This window comes from Abramis brama (genome assembly GCF_963993115.1).
Source record: "Abramis brama genome assembly, chromosome: 9".
NCBI lineage: Eukaryota > Metazoa > Chordata > Actinopteri > Cypriniformes > Leuciscidae > Abramis > Abramis brama.
In genome coordinates this window covers 41467780-41487177 of record NC_139971.1, presented here as the reverse complement: position 1 = coordinate 41487177, position 19398 = coordinate 41467780, and the positions used below count along the sequence as shown (strand labels likewise).

General features: G+C 36.6%; 1 protein-coding gene across 1 annotated transcript in view; it reads right to left on the bottom strand.

Annotated features, from left to right (window-relative positions):
• The window catches only part of LOC311089879 (uncharacterized protein), an 832216-nt gene that overhangs the window by 768320 nt on the left and 44498 nt on the right, over window positions 1-19398 (bottom strand). Inside the window, exons 25-29 of the mRNA XM_084124910.1 lie at window positions 17602-17772; window positions 15742-15915; window positions 13954-14124; window positions 12449-12622; window positions 1253-1423 (exon numbers count right to left, since the gene is read on the bottom strand). Coding sequence (XP_083981036.1) covers window positions 1253-1423; window positions 12449-12622; window positions 13954-14124; window positions 15742-15915; window positions 17602-17772 — 861 coding nt within the window. The remainder of the gene's footprint in view (window positions 1-1252; window positions 1424-12448; window positions 12623-13953; window positions 14125-15741; window positions 15916-17601; window positions 17773-19398) is intronic.

The following is a 19398-nucleotide window of genomic DNA, read 5'->3' as shown; positions in this document are numbered from 1 at the left end:
TATTTAAACATACTTCATACTGTTCAACAGTGTTGGGGAGTAGCTAGCTACAGTACAAGTCACGATCCAACTAACATTAACTACATTTTAGTTTCTGGACAGTAGCTCAGATACTTTAAAACATTGTAGCTTTTCCAGTAGCCGTGTAGTGCGACTGAAAGCTACACTCCATTTTGCATTCTGATGAATCATGAGCCTGTAATGCAATGAAGCAACGCAGCGTCTTCTTCTTACTAGATAAACTACATTTGTTCATTACCACCATCTGTTGTTACATCATGCATTTTGCGACTTTACAGTCAAACAAGAGATTGTCTGATGATTATAAAAAGGATGAACAGGAATGGATATTTCACGTGAATCGGCTGTAATTTATGCAAACCAAAGATTAAAATTCAGTCTACTTTAAAGACTTAAAGCGCATATGGAAGGTGAATAATAGCTTTTTAAATGTACTACTTATCCTGCTTTATTGAACTCTAAATCACAATAATGAACCACCATAGATTAATCTGTCCCGTTAGTTTTATAATGAACCTAAAAGATCACTAATCGAACTGAAATAAAATTGCAATGTAGTAGTGCGCTTATTACTTGGCAAAGGATGGTTGTGGTGGGATTTCAAGCAAAGCGCGAGCAGCTCATGATTTGCGTCTCAGAGCGGCTCTTTTCACAGTAAATAGCCTACCGCATGTGCTGTGAGTTTAACCTGCATTTTTGATTACTCCTGTGTATCCAGTTTGAGTTTGCATACATTTTGTTCTTGTATTGATGTTACATTTGTAAAAATGTTGCACTTTGACAGTAAGTTTGTGACATAGGCTATATTTTTTGTGTGTTTTGGATAGTTTACAAAATCAAACGATTGGGACACTTTTTGCCATTGAAATGACAGGGAAAAATTGTCCCAGTCAACCTGAATTCACCCTACTCATTGAAACCATAATTGCATTAGAACATGTTGTTTTAAACCCCCCAAATATTTTACTTACAACATTCTTCATTAACAAATATTCAGTTATTTGTAACAATGTCATTGTAAAAAAGAAGGTTCAATGTAGCTAGCTACTTTTCTGAATCGAAACTTGTAGAGTAGCTACAAGCTTGAATGTAACTTTACTTTGTAGTTTGACAAGCAACAAGCTGCTCTAAAGTTAGATTCAGAGTAGCTTCCCCAACACTGCTGTTAAAACAAACTACTATAAAAAACATTCAAGTAAAGTGCAATCAAACAATAGTTCATTGAACTCACCTGAGTCTCTCCAGTGTGCAGTTTGTATTTTCTAATCCGTTCTGGAGTTTCTTCACTCCTGAATCCTGCAGATTATTGTTGCTGATGTCAAGCTCTTTCAGACTGGAGTTTGATCTCAGGACTGTAGCGAGAGCTGAACAGCTTTCCTCTGTTAGACCACACTTACGCAGCCTAAAATGATGATCAGATGAGGGAGAATTTACAAACACATTTCCAGAGAAGTTGGTACATTTTGTAAAATGCAATAAAATCAACAGTCTGTAATTTGTTACTTTTCTTTAACCTTTATTTAACTGACTTTTAAGTAACACAGAAAAGATTTCCAATGTTTTCACTGGCCAACTTAATTGTGTTTTGAAATAAATAAAAAATGTGACGGCTGCATCACACTCTAAAAGAGTTGGGACTGAGGCATGTTTACCACTGTGTAACATCATCTTTTCTTTTAAATAAACTTTTTAACTGTTTGGGAATTACAGTTTTGCAAGTGGAATTTTTGCCTAATCTCGCTTGTTACAAGACTTCAGCTACTAAACAGTCCTTGTTGTTCTCTGATTCTCCTTTTCATGATGAGCCATACATTTTCAATAAGAGAGATCTGGGGCCGGATTCACAAAACATCTTAAAGGGCACTTATTATGCCCCTTTTCACAAGATGTAAAATAAATCTCTGATGTCCCCAGAGTGTGTATGTGAAGTTTTAGCTCAAAATACCGCACAGATAATTTTTTACAGCATGTTTAATGTGTCACTTTTTGGGGCTCAGAAATACACACCGTTTTTGTGTGTGTCCCTTTAAATGCAAATGAGCTGCTGTTGCCTGCAAAGAGGGCGGAGCTTCAAGAGCTCATGCTCAGTCAGGACAATATCATGATATAATATCAAAAACAGAAACTCTCAGTAACGCTGTTCATTTCGACCCGGAGTCGGACAATAATGCCCACAGAGACAGAATATATGCTGTATATAGAACAGGTATAGTTTAGTTTAATAACAGATATAATGTATTTGTCATCTGCTTTCATCCACTATTAACCCTTGTATGGTGTTCGGGTCTGTTGGACCCATTTTAATTTTTTATCAAAAGAAAAATGATACAATTAATTATTTTTTCAAACTGAGACTCATTGGCCTTGGCTCATTTTCTGTGAGGAATATATATCAGAACACATTTTCAATGAAAACACACTGTACACCCCCCCTACACATATACATTACACACAGGATGTTCGGGTCCACTGGACCCGGGGCTAATAAAAGTGTGGAAATTGTAGGTCCTGTGTACCTTTACTCAGTCCTCCTCCTGTCAGGGCCTGCTGTTAGTGTGTGTATGTTCTTGTATATGGTTTATGAGGACACAAATGTGTATAATGACATGGGTATTACAACGTAAACATGGTTTATGACGACATCTGTGTCCTCATACTAAAACATACTAAATGGTGTTTTTTTGAAATCAAAAAATGCCAAAAGTTTTCTGTGATTGGTAGGTTTAGGGGTAGGGTTAGTGTGGGGGGATAGATTATACAGTTTGTACATTAGAAAAAAACATTATGCCTATGGAGAGTGACCGTACACCACATATCCAAATGAGTGTGTGTGTGTGTGTGTGTGTGTGTGTGTGTGTGTGTGTGTGTGTGTGTGTGTGTGTGTGTGTGTGTGTGTGTGTGGGTGGGTGTGGGTGTGTGTTTTGTGTGTGTCTGTGTGTGTGTTGTGGGTGTGTGTATGTGTGTGCATGAGTGTGTGTGTGTGTGCGTGCATGTGAGAGAGAGAGATTGTGTGTAAGTGTGAAAGAGTGCAAGAGTGAGTTTTGTGTTTCTACTCCTGCTATTCCCACACGAGGTTGCAATTCTTAAATGTGATCTAACAAAGGTAAAGAGAAAATATTAACCATAAATGCTGTTTAAATTGCTTGTAATTGGGATGAAGTAAACATCTGTTGAGTATTTTAACATAACATTTTTGATTGTGTTGAATTAAAAACCCAAAAATGCAGCGGGTCCACCAGACTCACGAACACTGGCTGAGTAACAAAAATATGAACACCACACAAGGGTTAATACAAGCCTGTTGTAGCGGACCACAGTTTTACTCCAGAAAATCACTGTAAGAGCTGAATGAACACAGTATAAGAAGTGCGCATTAAAGTCTTATCCATAAACTCTCTCTTTCTCCATTTCATTATCATCAAGAAACACAGCAAAGTACACAAAACACTTGTTACAACTAACAGTAAACAAATATATACACCTTTTCAGTGGGTGCTTAATAAACTGGTAAACTTTATATCCGTAAAACGACTCGATGAGCTGTCATAAAGTGCACCCTCTCCTTTCCATTACTGCCGTAATCAGTACATTAGGCCTATCACTCCGGAGACTGTAAGATGGATCATGAACAGTTGGTACTGATCCATCCTCGAGTAACAACGGGAGTAAATGATGTCCAAACAGCATACAAAAGTGAATTTTGCATAATAGGTCCCCTTTAAATAGAGCTTGATTATCATTATATAATGCTTGATTGACTGATGTTAACAGTGTGCGTTCAGATATTTAAAAAGCTGTGGCATTTTACAAAGAAAAGCAGATTTGATGGAATCATATATACAGTGCCCTCCACAATTATTGAACCCCCTGGTAAATATGATCAAAATTGGCTGTAAAAAATAAATCTGCATCGATTATCCTTGTGATCTTTCATTCAAAAAATGTGCAAAATTCTAACCTTTCATTGAAGTAAAAGAATTGAAAGTGGGGGGAAATCACATTATGAAATAAATGTTTTTCTCCAAAACACGTTGGCCACAATTATTGAACCCCTTTTATTAAATACTTTTTGCAATCTCCTTTTGCCAAGATAACAGCTCTGAGTCTTCTTCTATAATGCCTGATGAGTTTGGAGAATAACTGACAAGAGATCAGAGACCATTCCTCCAGTCAGAATCTCTCCAGATCCTTCAGATTCCCAGATCCATGTTGGTGCTTCTCCTCTTCAGTTCAGCCCACTCATTTTCTATATGGTTCAGGTCAGGAAACTGGGACGGTCATGGCAGAAGCTTCATTTTGTGCTCCACAACAAATTTTTGTTTTGATTTTGATGTTTGTTTTGGATCGTTGTCCTGATGGAAGATCCAACCACGGCATATTATAAGATTTCTAGCAGAAGGCGTCAGGTTTTGATTTTTTATCTGTTGATATTTGATAGAATCCACAATGCCATGTATCTGAACAAGAAGTCCAGGACCTCCAGCAGAAAAATATGCCCACAACATTAAAGATCCAATGGTATATTAAATTGTACACATGGGGTACTTTTTATCCTTGTGTTCACCAAACCCATCTAGTGTGTTTGCTGCCAAAAAGCTCTGTTTTAGTCTCATCTGACCACAGAACCCTGTGCGGTTTGAAGATCCAGTCGTGTCTGACAATTACATTTGCTGGAATTTGTTTTTGGATGAGCGAGGAGGTTTTTTTTAAACCCTCCCAAACAACATGTGGGGATGTAGGGGTTGTTTGATAAATTTTTTTTTAGGCTTTCTGACCCTAAGACTCAACTAATCTCTGCAATTCTCCATCTGTGATCCTTGGAGAGTCTTTGGCCACTCAAACTTTCATACTCGCCGTGCATTAAGACAGTATAGACACACGTCCTTTTCCTGGCAGATTCATAACATCTTTAGTTGGTTATAACTTCTTAATTATTGCCCTGATGGTCAAAATGGGGATTTTCAATTCTTTAGCTATTGTCTTACAGCCACTTTCTAGTTTGTGATGCTCAACAATCTTTTGCTACGCATCAGAACTGTATTCTGTGGTTTTACTCATTGTGATGGATGATTAAGGGGATTTGGCCTTTGTGTTTCCTCATATTTAAACTTCTGTGAAACACGAAGTCATAGCTGGACAGTTTCATGTTCCTAGTCACCCTGGTGTACTAAAAAAGGTAAATATTAATGGGAATATACTTCAGAGATATTTTACTCGTAAAAAATTCTAGGGGTTTCAATAATTGTGGCCAACATGTTTTGGAGAAAAACATTTTTTATTTCATAATGTGATTTCCCCCCACTTTCAATTCTTTTACTTCAATGAAAGGTTAGAATTTTGCACATTTTTTGAATGAAAGATCACAAGGATAATCAATGCAGATTTATTTTTTACAGCCAATTTTGATCATATTTACCACGGGGTTCAATAATTGTGGAGGGCACTGTATATATATATATTGTTTTATGGTGCTTAATTTAACCCCTTGTTTGGGTCTTAAATATAGACACCTTCTACCTTATTTTAATTATTCTCAGGTTAGGTAAAGTAAGTCAAATCTGTCCTAAATAATAAGCATTTGAATTTCCATACTTACAATACTTAGATCACAGAAGACTTCTCCGTGGTCAGTTCAGCTCAATCTTTTGTAAAACAGAGACTTATGGCAGGCGAGCTTCTTAATTTCAATTATATATATTTTTTTTATTAAATACAAGTTAACTAGTTTACATTAAAGGTACTAATATATAAAATAAAAATAAAAGTAATTCAAAACCAATTAATTTACAAGCTTTCATCTTCATGAGGCGCAATGGCAAGGCATCTAACACCGGAGAGGCCGTCCTTGGTGAATCAGTGTCTGACTTTGACATTCCTGACAATACTTTTTATAGTCCACACACCCTCCGCACAGATTCAGTCCTTTACAGACAATCTGTCCAATCCGACATCTTGAACTGTCCTCAGTTCTGGAAACCCCCTTACAAACTCCATATATAAAGCTCTTTCCTTTGTTCTCCTTTGCTTGCTGGCTCTGGACCCTCTGCCTTTCTCCTGCGCCTCATGCTCCTCATCAAACGGGTAATGCTTGCATTTCTACTTTGCTAAGATACATGCTTTCTACTACTTAGTGTTATTACTACCTACTGTAGTTTATTCTTTCATTTGATTAAATGCTTAAACATCTAATATAGTATAGTCATTTCTTTCATGCATAATCATAATAAAAAACTTTTACAAAACAAGTTGCAGTATTTTTCTTAATAAACCAGATTCATAATAAAAACCTTTATAAAACAATGTTGCAGTGCAGTACAACACTCCCTCTTACAAAGTTACAATTGTGGTTATATCATATATAAGCCTATACATATGAGGCATTAGTTATCACCAAATAAATTGCATATATTCCACTTACAAGGTTACAATTGTGGTTATACTATCATTCGATTATATTCTATGTATGGAAAATTAAACTACCTAAATTGCCACCAAAATTAATTAAAATCAGACAATATAAAAAACTGAATTTAGATTTATTTATTCATGATTGATTTCTATTAATTGGAATAGATATCATTTAATTCCTAATGTACAAGATGCTTGGGATTTTTTTTATACTGAGTTTATAAATGTTGTAGACAAGCATGCACCTTGGAAAATTGTTAGGGTTAAGGGCAATCATCTTCCTTGGATTAATTCGGAACTTATTAATCTCTTTAGGCAAAGGGACAAAGCATGGACAACATTTCGTCAGACAAGAAGTAATGCTGATTGGGAAGTATATAGGCATTTGATAAATTTGAGCAAAACAAAAACGCGAAATGCAAAGTCTAATTATTATAAAGAATGTCTTTCTTTTCATTATAAAAATCCTAAACAATTCTGGAATAAAATTAAAAACATTATTAATACATCAAATAAACATTCAGTTAATCAAATTAGAGCTAATAATAATACAATACTTCATGACTCCTTATCTATTGCGCAATAATTTAATCAGCATTTTTCTTCAGTTTGGTCTACTTTAGTATCTGCCTCTTACTTGAATACTGATATTTGTAATGAGACTGCATCATGTAATAGTTCATTTTCATTTGGGAAGATTGCTCCAATTGATGTTCAGAGTGCCATTGATGAATTAAAAGTGACTAGTGGTGAAGGATTAGATGGAATTGAAAATCTTAAATTAACTTCACATATTATGTATCCACTAGCTGATTTATTTAATCTTTCTTTGTCTACATGTGAGTTGCCGGTGATCTGGAAATGTGCACGCATTACTCCGCTTTATAAGGGAGGTGATGTACTTGATATTAATAATTATAGACCAATATCTATTATATGTTCTATATCTAAAGTTTTTGAAAAATTAATTTATAAACAACTTTCAAATTATTTATGTATTAATAATATTCTATCACCATCTCAATCTGGTTTTAGGTCTAATCATTCCACAACTACTGCATTACTTAAGTTTACTAATGATGTGTTTTCAGCCTCAGATAATGGCAAGCTCACAGGTGCTATTTTTCTTGATTTGACTAAAGCTTTTGATTTGGTTGATCGTTATTTGCTTTTAGATAAACTTCATGTTATTGGTTGTTCAAAAAATACAATTTTGTGGTTTAATTCATATCTGCACAACAGGAAACAATGCGTTGTCCTAAATGGGAATAAATCTGATTTTCTGATTCAGCAAAGAGGTGTGCCTCAAGGTTCAGTTCTGGGACCACTTCTTTTTTCTATGTAAATAATTTACCATTACTTCTTAAAAACTGTCAGGTACAACTTCATGCGGATGATACTGTCATATATACATATAATTCTGATCTTATACAAATTCAATTATCTCTTCAATCGGATTTTAATAGTTTACAAGACTGGCTTTTGGCTAATAAATTAGTGCTTAATAAAACCAAGTCATACACTATGATTTTTGGTTCTAGACATAAACTTAATTCCAAAACCTGTTCCTGTGTTATATTATGTAAAGACGGTACTCCTCTGCATAGAGTTGATACTATTAAATATCTTGGTGTATGGCTTGACTCTAAACTTTCCTTTAAACCACACGTTAATCACGTTTTACGAAAAGTCAATGTTGGAATGAGTATTTTGTATCGATCTCAAAATTGCTTCTCTTATAGTGTTCGTAAGAAACTAGTTGCTCAATTAATATTTCCGTTCTTTGATTACTGTGATGTGGTTTATCAGACGGCATTAAAATCTGATCTTGTCTCACTTAATTCGGCATATAATAGAATTTGCAGATTCAATTTAGGATGTTCCTTTTCTACTCACCACTGTACAATGTATGATACACTTCAGTGGCCATCTTTGAATGTAAGGCGGCAGATTCACTGGGTCCAATTTATATTTAAATGTATTTACTTTGATTATCCTAGTTATCTACAACAATACAATGTACTCTTTTCTTCAAACCACCAAGTTAGGCATTCTGTCCAGACTTACTTTTTCGTTCCTCGTGTTAAAAAAAAATTAAAGCCGTATTAGACTGGAATAATTTGCCTGTAGATATTAGATCCATTACTCCTTTTCGGTTGTTTAAACAATCTTTATTATCTTATTTTAAAGTAGATTGCACATGCTATCATTGAAACTGTCGTTGTTGTTATGTGTACTGTTTTTTTTGGTTTTTTTTCTCTTGGGTGGTGTTTTGTTGTTTGCCTGTTTGTTGATGTATTGTTAATTGTAATCTTGTTATGTTCTTTAAGTTGTAATTGTTTTTCATTGTAAGGACCCCCTCGAAAACGAGATGATACATCTCAAGGGGTTAATCCTAATAAATTCTAATAATACTATGACCCATAAGTACTTTATGTACCAAAAGACATAATTAGAATAGAATAATTGCATATTACACAACAATATATATATATATATATATATATATATATATATATATATATATATATATATATATATATATATATATATATATAAACACAGTGAGGAAAATAAGTATTTGAACACCCTGCTATTTTGCAAGTTCTCCCACTTGGAAATCATGGAGGGGTCTGAAATTGTCATCGTAGGTGCATGTCCACTGTGAGAGACATAATCTAAAAAAAAAAAATCCAAATATCACAATGTATGATTTTTAAACTATTTATTTGTATAATACAGCTGCAAATAAGTATTTGAACACCTGAGAAAATCAGTGTTAATATTTGGTACAGTAGCCTTTGTTTGCAATTACAGAGGTCAAACGTTTCCTGTAGTTTTTCACCAGGTTTGCACACACTGCAGGAGGGATTTTGGCCCACTCCTCCACACAGATCTTCTCTAGATCAGTCAGGTTTCTGGGCTGTCGCTGAGAAACACGGAGTTTGAGCTCCCTCCAAAGATTCTCTATTGGGTTTAGGTCTGGAGACTGGCTAGGCCACGCCAGAACCTTGATATGCTTCTTACAGAGCCACTCCTTGGTTATCCTGGCTGTGTGCTTCGGGTCATTGTCATGTTGGAAGACCCAGCCTCGACCCATCTTCAATGCTCTAACTGAGGGTAGGAGGTTGTTCCCCAAAATCTCGCAATACATGGCCCCGGTCATCCTCTCCTTAATACAGTGCAGTCGCCCTGTCCCATGTGCAGAAAAACACCCCCAAAGCATGATGCTACCACCCCCATGCTTCACAGTAGGGATGGTGCTCTTGGGATGGTACTCATCATTCTTCTTCCTCCAAACACGTTTAGTGGAATTATGACCAAAAAGTTCAATTTTGGTCTCATCTGACCACATGACTTTCTCCCATGACTCCTCTGGATCATCCAAATGGTCATTGGCAAACTTAAGACGGCCTTGACATGTGCTGGTTTAAGCAGGGGAACCTTCCGTGCCATGCATGATTTCAAACCATGACGTCTTAAGGCCCGTACACACCGGGACGAATATCGGCGCGCGTTATTCGCCAGCGTTTTTCAACGCGTTTTTTGTGTTCACACCCAAGCGATTTTCGCTGACGATGAGCCGAGTGAACATGCAAATTCATTCCCTGACATTAGATGGTGCTTAATACCACTCCATAACAGTTCTCTTTTATCAAGATTTTTGTAGTCGCTGTCGCGTTTGTCATATAGTTCTTTATGTTCCGACACCGAGACCAGCAGCTCTACATTCATCTTGCCTTGCATCTTCCTCGTCTTATTTCTTCCCGGCAGTGTTTAGACGCTATTCGGCATATATCTTCTTCGCCGTTACGTATGTGTGCTCGGCAAGACCGTTTTGTGTTTGAGCGCCCCCAAGTTGTGTTTTACTGTAACTTCAGAAGCTCCAGACACGTGAGCAAAAGCGGCAATCTCATTGGTCGGATAGTTTTTGACGCGGTGCGTCAAACCAAAAAAACGAACCCGAGGCGTTTTTAAAAAAATGACGCTTTTACGCGTGGCGTTTTTCGCGTCGGTGTGCACCCTCACATTGGCGCCCTTTGTTTAGTCACGAGGCGTTAAACGTCGGCGAATATCGCGAAATTCGCGAAATTCGTCCCGGTGTGAACAGGGCTTTAGTGTATTACCAACAGTAACCTTGGAAACAGTGGTCCCAGCTCTTTTCAGGTCATTGACCAGCTCCTCCCGTGTAGTTCTGGGCTGATTTCTCACCTTTCTTAGGATCATTGAGACCCCACGAGGTGAGATCTTGCATGGAGCCCCAGTCCGAGGGAGATTGACAGTCATGTTTAGCTTCTTCCATTTTCTAATGATTGCTCCAACAGTGGACCTTTTTTCACCAAGCTGCTTGGCAATTTCCCCGTAGCCCTTTCCAGCCTTGTGGAGGTGTACAATTTTGTCTCTAGTGTCTTTGGACAGCTCTTTGGTCTTGGCCATGTTAGTAGTTGGATTCTTACTGATTGTATGGGGTGGACAGGTGTCTTTATGCAGCTAACGACCTCAAACAGGTGCATCTAATTTAGGATAATAAATGGAGTGGAGGTGGACATTTTAAAGGCAGACTAACAGGTCTTTGAGGGTCAGAATTCTAGCTGATAGACAGGTGTTCAAATACTTATTTGCAGCTGTATCAAACAAATAAATAGTTAAAAAATCATATATTGTGATTTCTGGATTTTTTTTTTTAGTTTATGTCTCTCACAGTGGACATGTATGGAGTTTCTTTTGTGTCTTTTTTATTCAAACAAACATATTGTGTTTGAGAGTAAAACTAATTATTTTGTAATTAAAAAATATATATATTGCAAAAAAAATCTTCTTAAGGCTCAAAAATAAAGAAGTTGATAACAGAATTATTTGCAGTGCGTGTAAATCTTTGAAAACCTTTATTTTTCCTTGTGCACTTCAAGAACTTTTCATCACAAACCCACACATTTTGCTCTCTTCTCTGGTTTTTTTTTTGCGGGTCAAAATATTTTGCTTGCGAGTTGAAAAGTTTTGCGAGTTGAAAAGTTTTGCGAGTTGAAAAGTTTTGCGAGTTGAAAAGTTTTGCTTGCACGTGAAGCTGTAGCTCAGTGGGCGGTCTCTACCAACCAGGATGAAAGGCATTTTTCTATTGGTCACCCTCGATTGAAGTGACCGGTTGGCCACGCCCACTACGTTTTCCCGCCGCTGCTGCTGCTGCCACCGAGAAGATAAGAGAAGCGAAGCAAAGCGAGAATGGCGAGCAACAGGTCGTTTACTGGGTAAGTAAGATAACTAATTTATTATCATAAACGCAGTGACAAGTGAACTGAATGATTCTCTCTTCTTATGCTGTCCCATTTAAATACGTAACGTTGGCTAGACCAGTCTGTAGTTAGTGTTACCGTTGACTAGATTTTATTAACGTTAGCCAACACCAGCAGCCAGAGCCACCATTAAGTTAGTAACGTTAACGTTTGCCGTGTGGTCGATGTCCAGTGTTGCTAGCTGAGCTGACATTCATAATCACATTGGATTTTCTCAGCGTAAAGGTTAAGAGGCACTATTTTCGATGTTCGTAGAGTTGGGCCTAGGTTCTGAGGTAAAAATAATGGCGTCGCGCCATTTGGAGCAGCCATCTTGGCGGAATAGAAAATGCTAAACCGCCGGCGATATATTCCTATCATGCCCGAGCGATGCTGTGCAGTTGGATGCGATCAGATACGTGATCATACAAAAGGAATATCTTTATAGCGGGTGCTAGAGTTTCGCGTGTGTTCGGCCAATCAGCGTACACTAAAGTCACTGTTAGTTCATGCACCTACGATGACAATTTCAGACCCCTCCATGATTTCCAAGTGGGAGAACTTGCAAAATAGCAGGGTGTTCAGTCTGGTGAGTAAACTAAAAAATTTACTAGCCAATGGCGATTCTATTGCCAAGGTGTGTATAGACCCCCCACTACAAAACCTGTGGAGCTTATTGTATTACTGAAAGAATATTTTGTATGAATATTTAGCATGCATATTTATTTTGTTATTTCATCATGTCTCACCTCAGTGTCTTGAGTTGACAGTTCTGATCCTGTAGTAAATCACTGAGCTCCTTCACTCCTGATTGTCCAGGATCATTTCCTGTGAGATCCAGCTCTATCAGGTGTGAAGGGTTTGATCTCAGAGCTGAAGCCAGAGCTTTATAACCTTCTTCTGTGATACTGCAGTCTGAAAGTCTAGAAAAAAAGGGAATTCATAAAATTCATCAAGTTATTGTTATTTTAAGATTAATATATTTAAACATATTTCATACTGTTCAACAGTGTTGGGGAGTAGCTAGCTACAGTACAAGTCACGATACCACTTACATTAACTACATATTTTAGTTTCTGGACAGTAGCTCAGATACTTTAAAACATTGTAGCTTTTCCAGTAGCTAGCTACTTTTTCCAAGTAGCCGTGTAGTGCGACTGAAAGCTACACTCCATTTTGCATTCTGATGAATCATGAGCCTGTAATGCATTGAAGCAACGCAGCGTCTTCTTCTTACTAGATAAACTACATGTGTTCATTACCACCATCTGTTGTTACATCATGCATTTTGCGACTTTACAGTCAAACAAGAGATTGTCTGATGATTATAAAAAGGATGAAGAGGAATGGATATTTCACGTGAATCGGCTGTAATTTATGCAAACCAAAGATTAAAATGCAGTCTACTTTAAAGACTTAAAGCGCATATGGAAGGTGAATAATAGCTTTTTAAATGTACTACTTATCCTGCTTTATTGCACTCTAAATCACAATAATGAACCACCAAAGATTAATCTGTCCCGTTAGTTTTGTAATGAACCTAAAAGATCACTAATCGAACTGAAATAAAATTGCAATGTAGTAGTGCGCTTATTACTTGGCAAAGGATGGTTGTGGTGGGATTTCAAGCAAAGCGCGAGCAGCTCATGATTTGCGTCTCAGAGCGGCTCTTTTCACAGTAAATAGCCTACCGCATGTGCTGTGAGTTTAACCTGCATTTTTGATTAATCCTGTGTATCCAGTTTGAGTTTGCATACATTTTGTTCTTGTATTGATGTTACATTTGTAACATTTTGCACTTTGACAGTAAGTTTGTGACATAGGCTATATTTTTTGTTTGTTTTGGATAGTTTACAAAATCAAACGATTGGGACACTATTTGCCATTGAAATGACTGGGAAAAATTGTCCCAGTCAACCTGAATTCACCCTACTCATTGAAACCATAATTGCATTACAACATGTTGCTTTAAACCCCCCAAATATTTTACTTACAACATTCTTCATTAACAAATTTTCAGTTATTTGCAACAATGTCATTGTAAAAAAGAAGGTTCAATGTAGCTAGCTACTTTTCTGAATCGAAACTTGTAGAGTAGCTACAAGCTTGAATGTAACTTTACTTTGTAGTTTGACAAGCAACAAGCTGCTCTAAAGTTAGATTCAGAGTAGCTTCCCCAACACTGCTGTTAAATCAAACTACTATAAAAAACATTCAAGTAAAGTGCAATCAAACAATAGTTAATTGAACTCACCTGAGTCTCTCCAGTGTGCAGTTTGTATTTTCTAATCCGTTCTGGAGTTTCTTCACTCCTGAATCCTGCAGATTATTGTTGCTGATGTCAAGCTCTTTCAGACTGGAGTTTGATCTCAGGACTGTAGCGAGAGCTGAACAGCTTTCCTCTGTTAGACCACACTTACGCAGCCTAAAATGATGATCAGATGAGGGAGAATTTACAAACACATTTCCAGAGAAGTTGGTACATTTTGTAAAATGCAATAAAATCAACAGTCTGTAATTTGTTACTTTTCTTTAACCTTTATTTAACTGACCTTTAAGTAACACAGAAAAGATTTCCAATGCTTTCACTGACCAACTTAATTGTGTTTTGAAATAAATAAAAAATGTGACGGCTGCATCACACTCTAAAAGAGTTGGGACTGAGGCATGTTTACCACTGTGTAACATCATCTTTTCTTTTAAATAAACTTTTTAACTGTTTGGGAATTACAGTTTTGCAAGTGGAATTTTTGCCTAATCTCGCTTGTTACAAGACTTCAGCTACTAAACAGTCCTTGATGTTCTCTGATTCTCCTTTTCATGATGAGCCATACATTTTCAATAAGAGAGATCTGGGGCCGGATTCACAAAACATCTTAAAGGGCACTTATTATGCCCCTTTTCACAAGATGTAAAATAAATCTCTGATGTCCCCAGAGTGTGTATGTGAAGTTTTAGCTCAAAATACCGCACAGATCATTTTTTACAGCATGTTTAAATTGTCGCTTTTTGGGGCTCAGAAATACACACCGTTTTTGTGTGTGTCCCTTTAAATGCAAATGAGCTGCTGTTGCCTGCAAAGAGGGCGGAGCTTCAAGAGCTCATGCTCAGTCAGGACAATATCATGATATAATATCAAAAACAGAAACTCTCAGTAACGCTGTTCATTTCGACCCGGAGTCGGACAATAATTCCCACAGAGACAGAATATATGCTGTATATAGAACAGGTATAGTTTAGTTTAATAACAGTTATAATGTATTTGTCATCTGCTTTCATCCACTATTAATACAAGCCTGTTGTAGCGGACCACAGTTTTACTCCAGAAAATCACTGTAAGAGCTGAATGAACACAGTATAAGAAGTGCGCATTAAAGTCTTATGCATAAACTCTCTCTTTCTCCATTTCATTATCATCAAGAAACACAGCAAAGTACACAAAACACTTGTTACAACTAACAGTAAACAAATATATACACCTTTTCAGTGGGTGCTTAATAAACTGGTAAACTTTATATCCGTAAAACGACTCGATGAGCTGTCATAAAGTGCACCCTCTCCTTTCCATTACTGCCGTGATCAGTACATTAGGCCTATCACTCCGGAGACTGTAAGATGGATCATGAACAGTTGGTACTGATCCATCCTCGAGTAACAACGGGAGTAAATGATGTCCAAACAGCATACAAAAGTGAATTTTGCATAATAGGTCCCCTTTAAATAGAGCTTGATTATCATTATATAATGCTTAATTGACTGATGTTAACAGTGTGCGTTCAGATATTTAAAAAGCTGTGGCATTTTACAAAGACAAGCAGATTTGATGGAATCATATATATATATAAGTCTGGTGAGTAAACTAAAAAATTTACTAGCCAATGGCGATTCTATTGCCAAGGTGTGTGTAGACGGTTGCAATTGTATCTAAACAAAACTTAGTAATCCCCACTACAAAACCTGTGGAGCTTATTGTATTACTGAAAGAATATTTTGTATGAATATTTAGCATGCATATTTATTTTGTTATTTCATCACGTCTCACCTCAGTGTCTTGAGTTGACAGTTCTGATCCTGTAGTAAATCACTGAGCTCCTTCACTCCTGATTGTACAGGATAATTTCCTGTGAGATCCAGCTCTATCAGGTGTGAAGGGTTTGATCTCAGAGCTGAAGCCAGAGCTTTAAAACCTTCTTCTGTGATACTGCAGTCTGAAAGTCTAGAAAAAAAGAGAATTTATAAAATTCATCAAGTTATTGTTATTTTACGATTAATATATTTAAACATATTTCATACTGTTGGGGAGTAGCTAGCTACAGTACAAGTCACGATACCACTAACATTAACTACATATTTTAGTTTCTGGACAGTAGCTCAGATACTTTAAAACATTTTAGCTTTTCCAGTAGCTAGCTACTTTTTCCAAGTAGCCGTGTAGTGCGACTGAAAGCTACACTCCATTTTGCATTCTGATGAATCATGAGCCTGTAATGCATTGAAGCAACGCAGCGTCGTCTTCTTACTAGATAAACTACATTTGTTCATTACCACCATCTGTTGTTACATCATGCATTTTGCGACTTTACAGTCAAACAAGAGATTGTCTGATGATTATAAAAAGGATGAACAGGAATGGATATTTCACGTGAATCGGCTGTAATTTATGCAAACCAAAGATTAAAATTCAGTCTACTTTAAAGTAGGGCTGTCAAAAGATTAATCGCGATTAATCGCATCCAAAATAAAAGTTTGTGTTTACATAATATATATGTGTGTACTGTGTATAATTATTTTGTATATATAAATACACACACATGCATGTATATATTTAAGAAATATTTGCATACATACACTGTACATATTTATATATAATTTATATTATATATAAACATAATTTTTTTATATATAAATTACACATTTTTCTTAAATATATACAAGCATGTGTGTGTATTTATATATACAAATTTAATTATACACAGTACACACACATATATTATTTAAACACAAACTTTTATTTTGGATGCGATTAATCACGATTAATCTTTTGACAGCCCTACTTAAAAGACTTAAAGCGCATATGGAAGGTGAATAATAGCTTTTTAAATGTACTACTTATCCTGCTTTATTGCACTCTAAATCACAATAATGAACCACCATAGATTAATCTGTCCCGTTAGTTATGTAATGAACCTAAAAGATCACTAATCGAAATGAAATAAAATTGCAATGTAGTAGTGCGCTTATTACTTGGCAAAGGATGGTTGTGGGGGGATTTCAAGCAAAGCGCGAGCAGCTCATGATTTGCGTCTCAGAGCGGCTCTTTTCACAGTAAATAGCCTACCGCATGTGCTGTGAGTTTAACCTGCATTTTTGATTACTCCTGTGTATCCAGTTTGAGTTTGCATACATTTTGTTCTTGTATTGATGTTACATTTGTAAAAATGTTGCACTTTGACAGTAAGTTTGTGACATAGGCTATATTTTTTGTGTGTTTTGGATAGTTTACAAAATCAAACAATTGTGACACTTTTTGCCATTGAAATGACTGGGAAAAATTGTCCCAGTCAACCTGAATTCACCCTACTCATTGAAACCATAATTGCATTACAACATGTTGTTTTAAACCCCCCAAATATTTTACTTACAACATTCTTCATTAACAAATATTCAGTTATTTGTAACAATGTCATTGTAAAAAAGAAGGTTCAATGTAGCTAGCTACTTTTCTGAATCGAAACTTGTAGAGTAGCTACAAGCTTGAATGTAACTTTACTTTAACTTTTGAGCAGCTTGAAGCTTGTCAAACTACAGATTCAGAGTAGCTTCCCCAACACTGCTGTTAAAACAAACTACTATAAAAAACATTCAAGTAAAGTGCAATCAAACAATAGTTCATTGAACTCACCTGAGTCTCTCCAGTGTGCAGTTTGTATTTTCTAATCCGTTCTGGAGTTTCTTCACTCCTGAATCCTGCAGATTATTGTTGCTGATGTCAAGCTCTTTCAGACTGGAGTTTGATCTCAGGACTGTAGCGAGAGCTGAACAGCTTTCCTCTGTTAGACCACACTTACGCAGCCTAAAATGATGATCAGATGAGGGAGAATTTACAAACACATTTCCAGAGAAGTTGGTACATTTTGTAAAATGCAATAAAATCAACAGTCTGTAATTTGTTACTTTTCTTTAACCTTTATTTAACTGACCTTTAAAGGGGAAATGAAGCAGTCAATCAAGTTTACATGATTTACAAGATGGATTTCCACTTTAATCAACAATTATATAAGAAACATGACAAATGTAAACATATAAAAGAAAAAAAAGAAAAACCGTTATATCTTTTGCTGCCAGGGCGCTGCCATTGTGTGCAGTATTCTAACGTGTGACGTCACGGGGTTGGTTGGCTTTAATAAACCTGGCTGAATATATTAATATCACAACGTCAAACTGTCTACACCACGGAGTGGTGTTTCTGATTAATTCGGTTCGAGAGTAGAGATAAAATCCCGAGGCACACTAGCGCACACACGCAAGGTCTCTCGCTCCCTCTCTCTGCCGTGCGCGCGCTACTTGCGCGCTCTTGCTTCCGGGAGATTTTAACTGATTTGCGGGCATCAGGGAGCCGCTATCAATATGCGGGAGACTCCCGGAACTTCCGGGAGACTTGGGATGTCTGATATAACATCTAACGTTAGACTTCATTAGTTGTTCGCGGTCAAAACTCCGTGGTGTAGACAGTTTGACGTCGTGATATTAATACATTCAGCCCTATGATTCAGCCAGGTTTATTAAAGCCAACCAACCCCGTGACGTCACACGTTAGAATACTGCACACAATGGCAGCGCCCTGGCAGCAAAAGATATAACGGTTTTTCTTTTTTTTCTTTTATATGTTTACATTTGTCATGTTTCTTATATAATTGTTGATTAAAGTGGAAATCCATCTTGTAAATCATGTAAACTTGATTGACTGCTTCATTTCCCCTTTAAGTAACACAGAAAAGATTTCCAATGTTTTACTGGCCAACTTAATTGTGTTTTGAAATAAATAAAAAAATGTGACGGCTGCATCACACGCTAAAAGAGTTGGGACTGAGGCATGTTTACCACTGACTGTGTAACATCATCTTTTCTTTTAAATAAACTTTTTAACTGTTTGGGAATTACAGTTTTGCAAGTGGAATTTTTGCCTAATCTCGCTTGTTACAAGACTTCAGCTACTAAACAGTCCTTGTTGTTCTCTGATTCTCCTTTTCATGATGAGCCATACATTTTCAATAAGAGAGATCTGGGGCCGGATTCACAAAACATCTTAAAGGGCACTTATTATGCCCCTTTTCACAAGATGTAAAATAAATCTCTGATGTCCCCAGAGTGTGTATGTGAAGTTTTAGCTCAAAATACCGCACAGATCATTTTTTACAGCATGTTTAAATTGTCACTTTTTGGGGCTCAGAAATACACACCGTTTTTGTGTGTGTCCCTTTAAATGCAAATGAGCTGCTGTTGCCTGCAAAGAGGGCGGAGCTTCAAGAGCTCATGCTCAGTCAGGACAATATCATGATATAATATCAAAAACAGAAACTCTCAGTAACGCTGTTCATTTAGACCCGGAGTCGGACAATAATGCCCACAGAGACAGAATATATGCTGTATATAGAACAGGTATAGTTTAGTTTAATAACAGTTATAATGTATTTGTCAT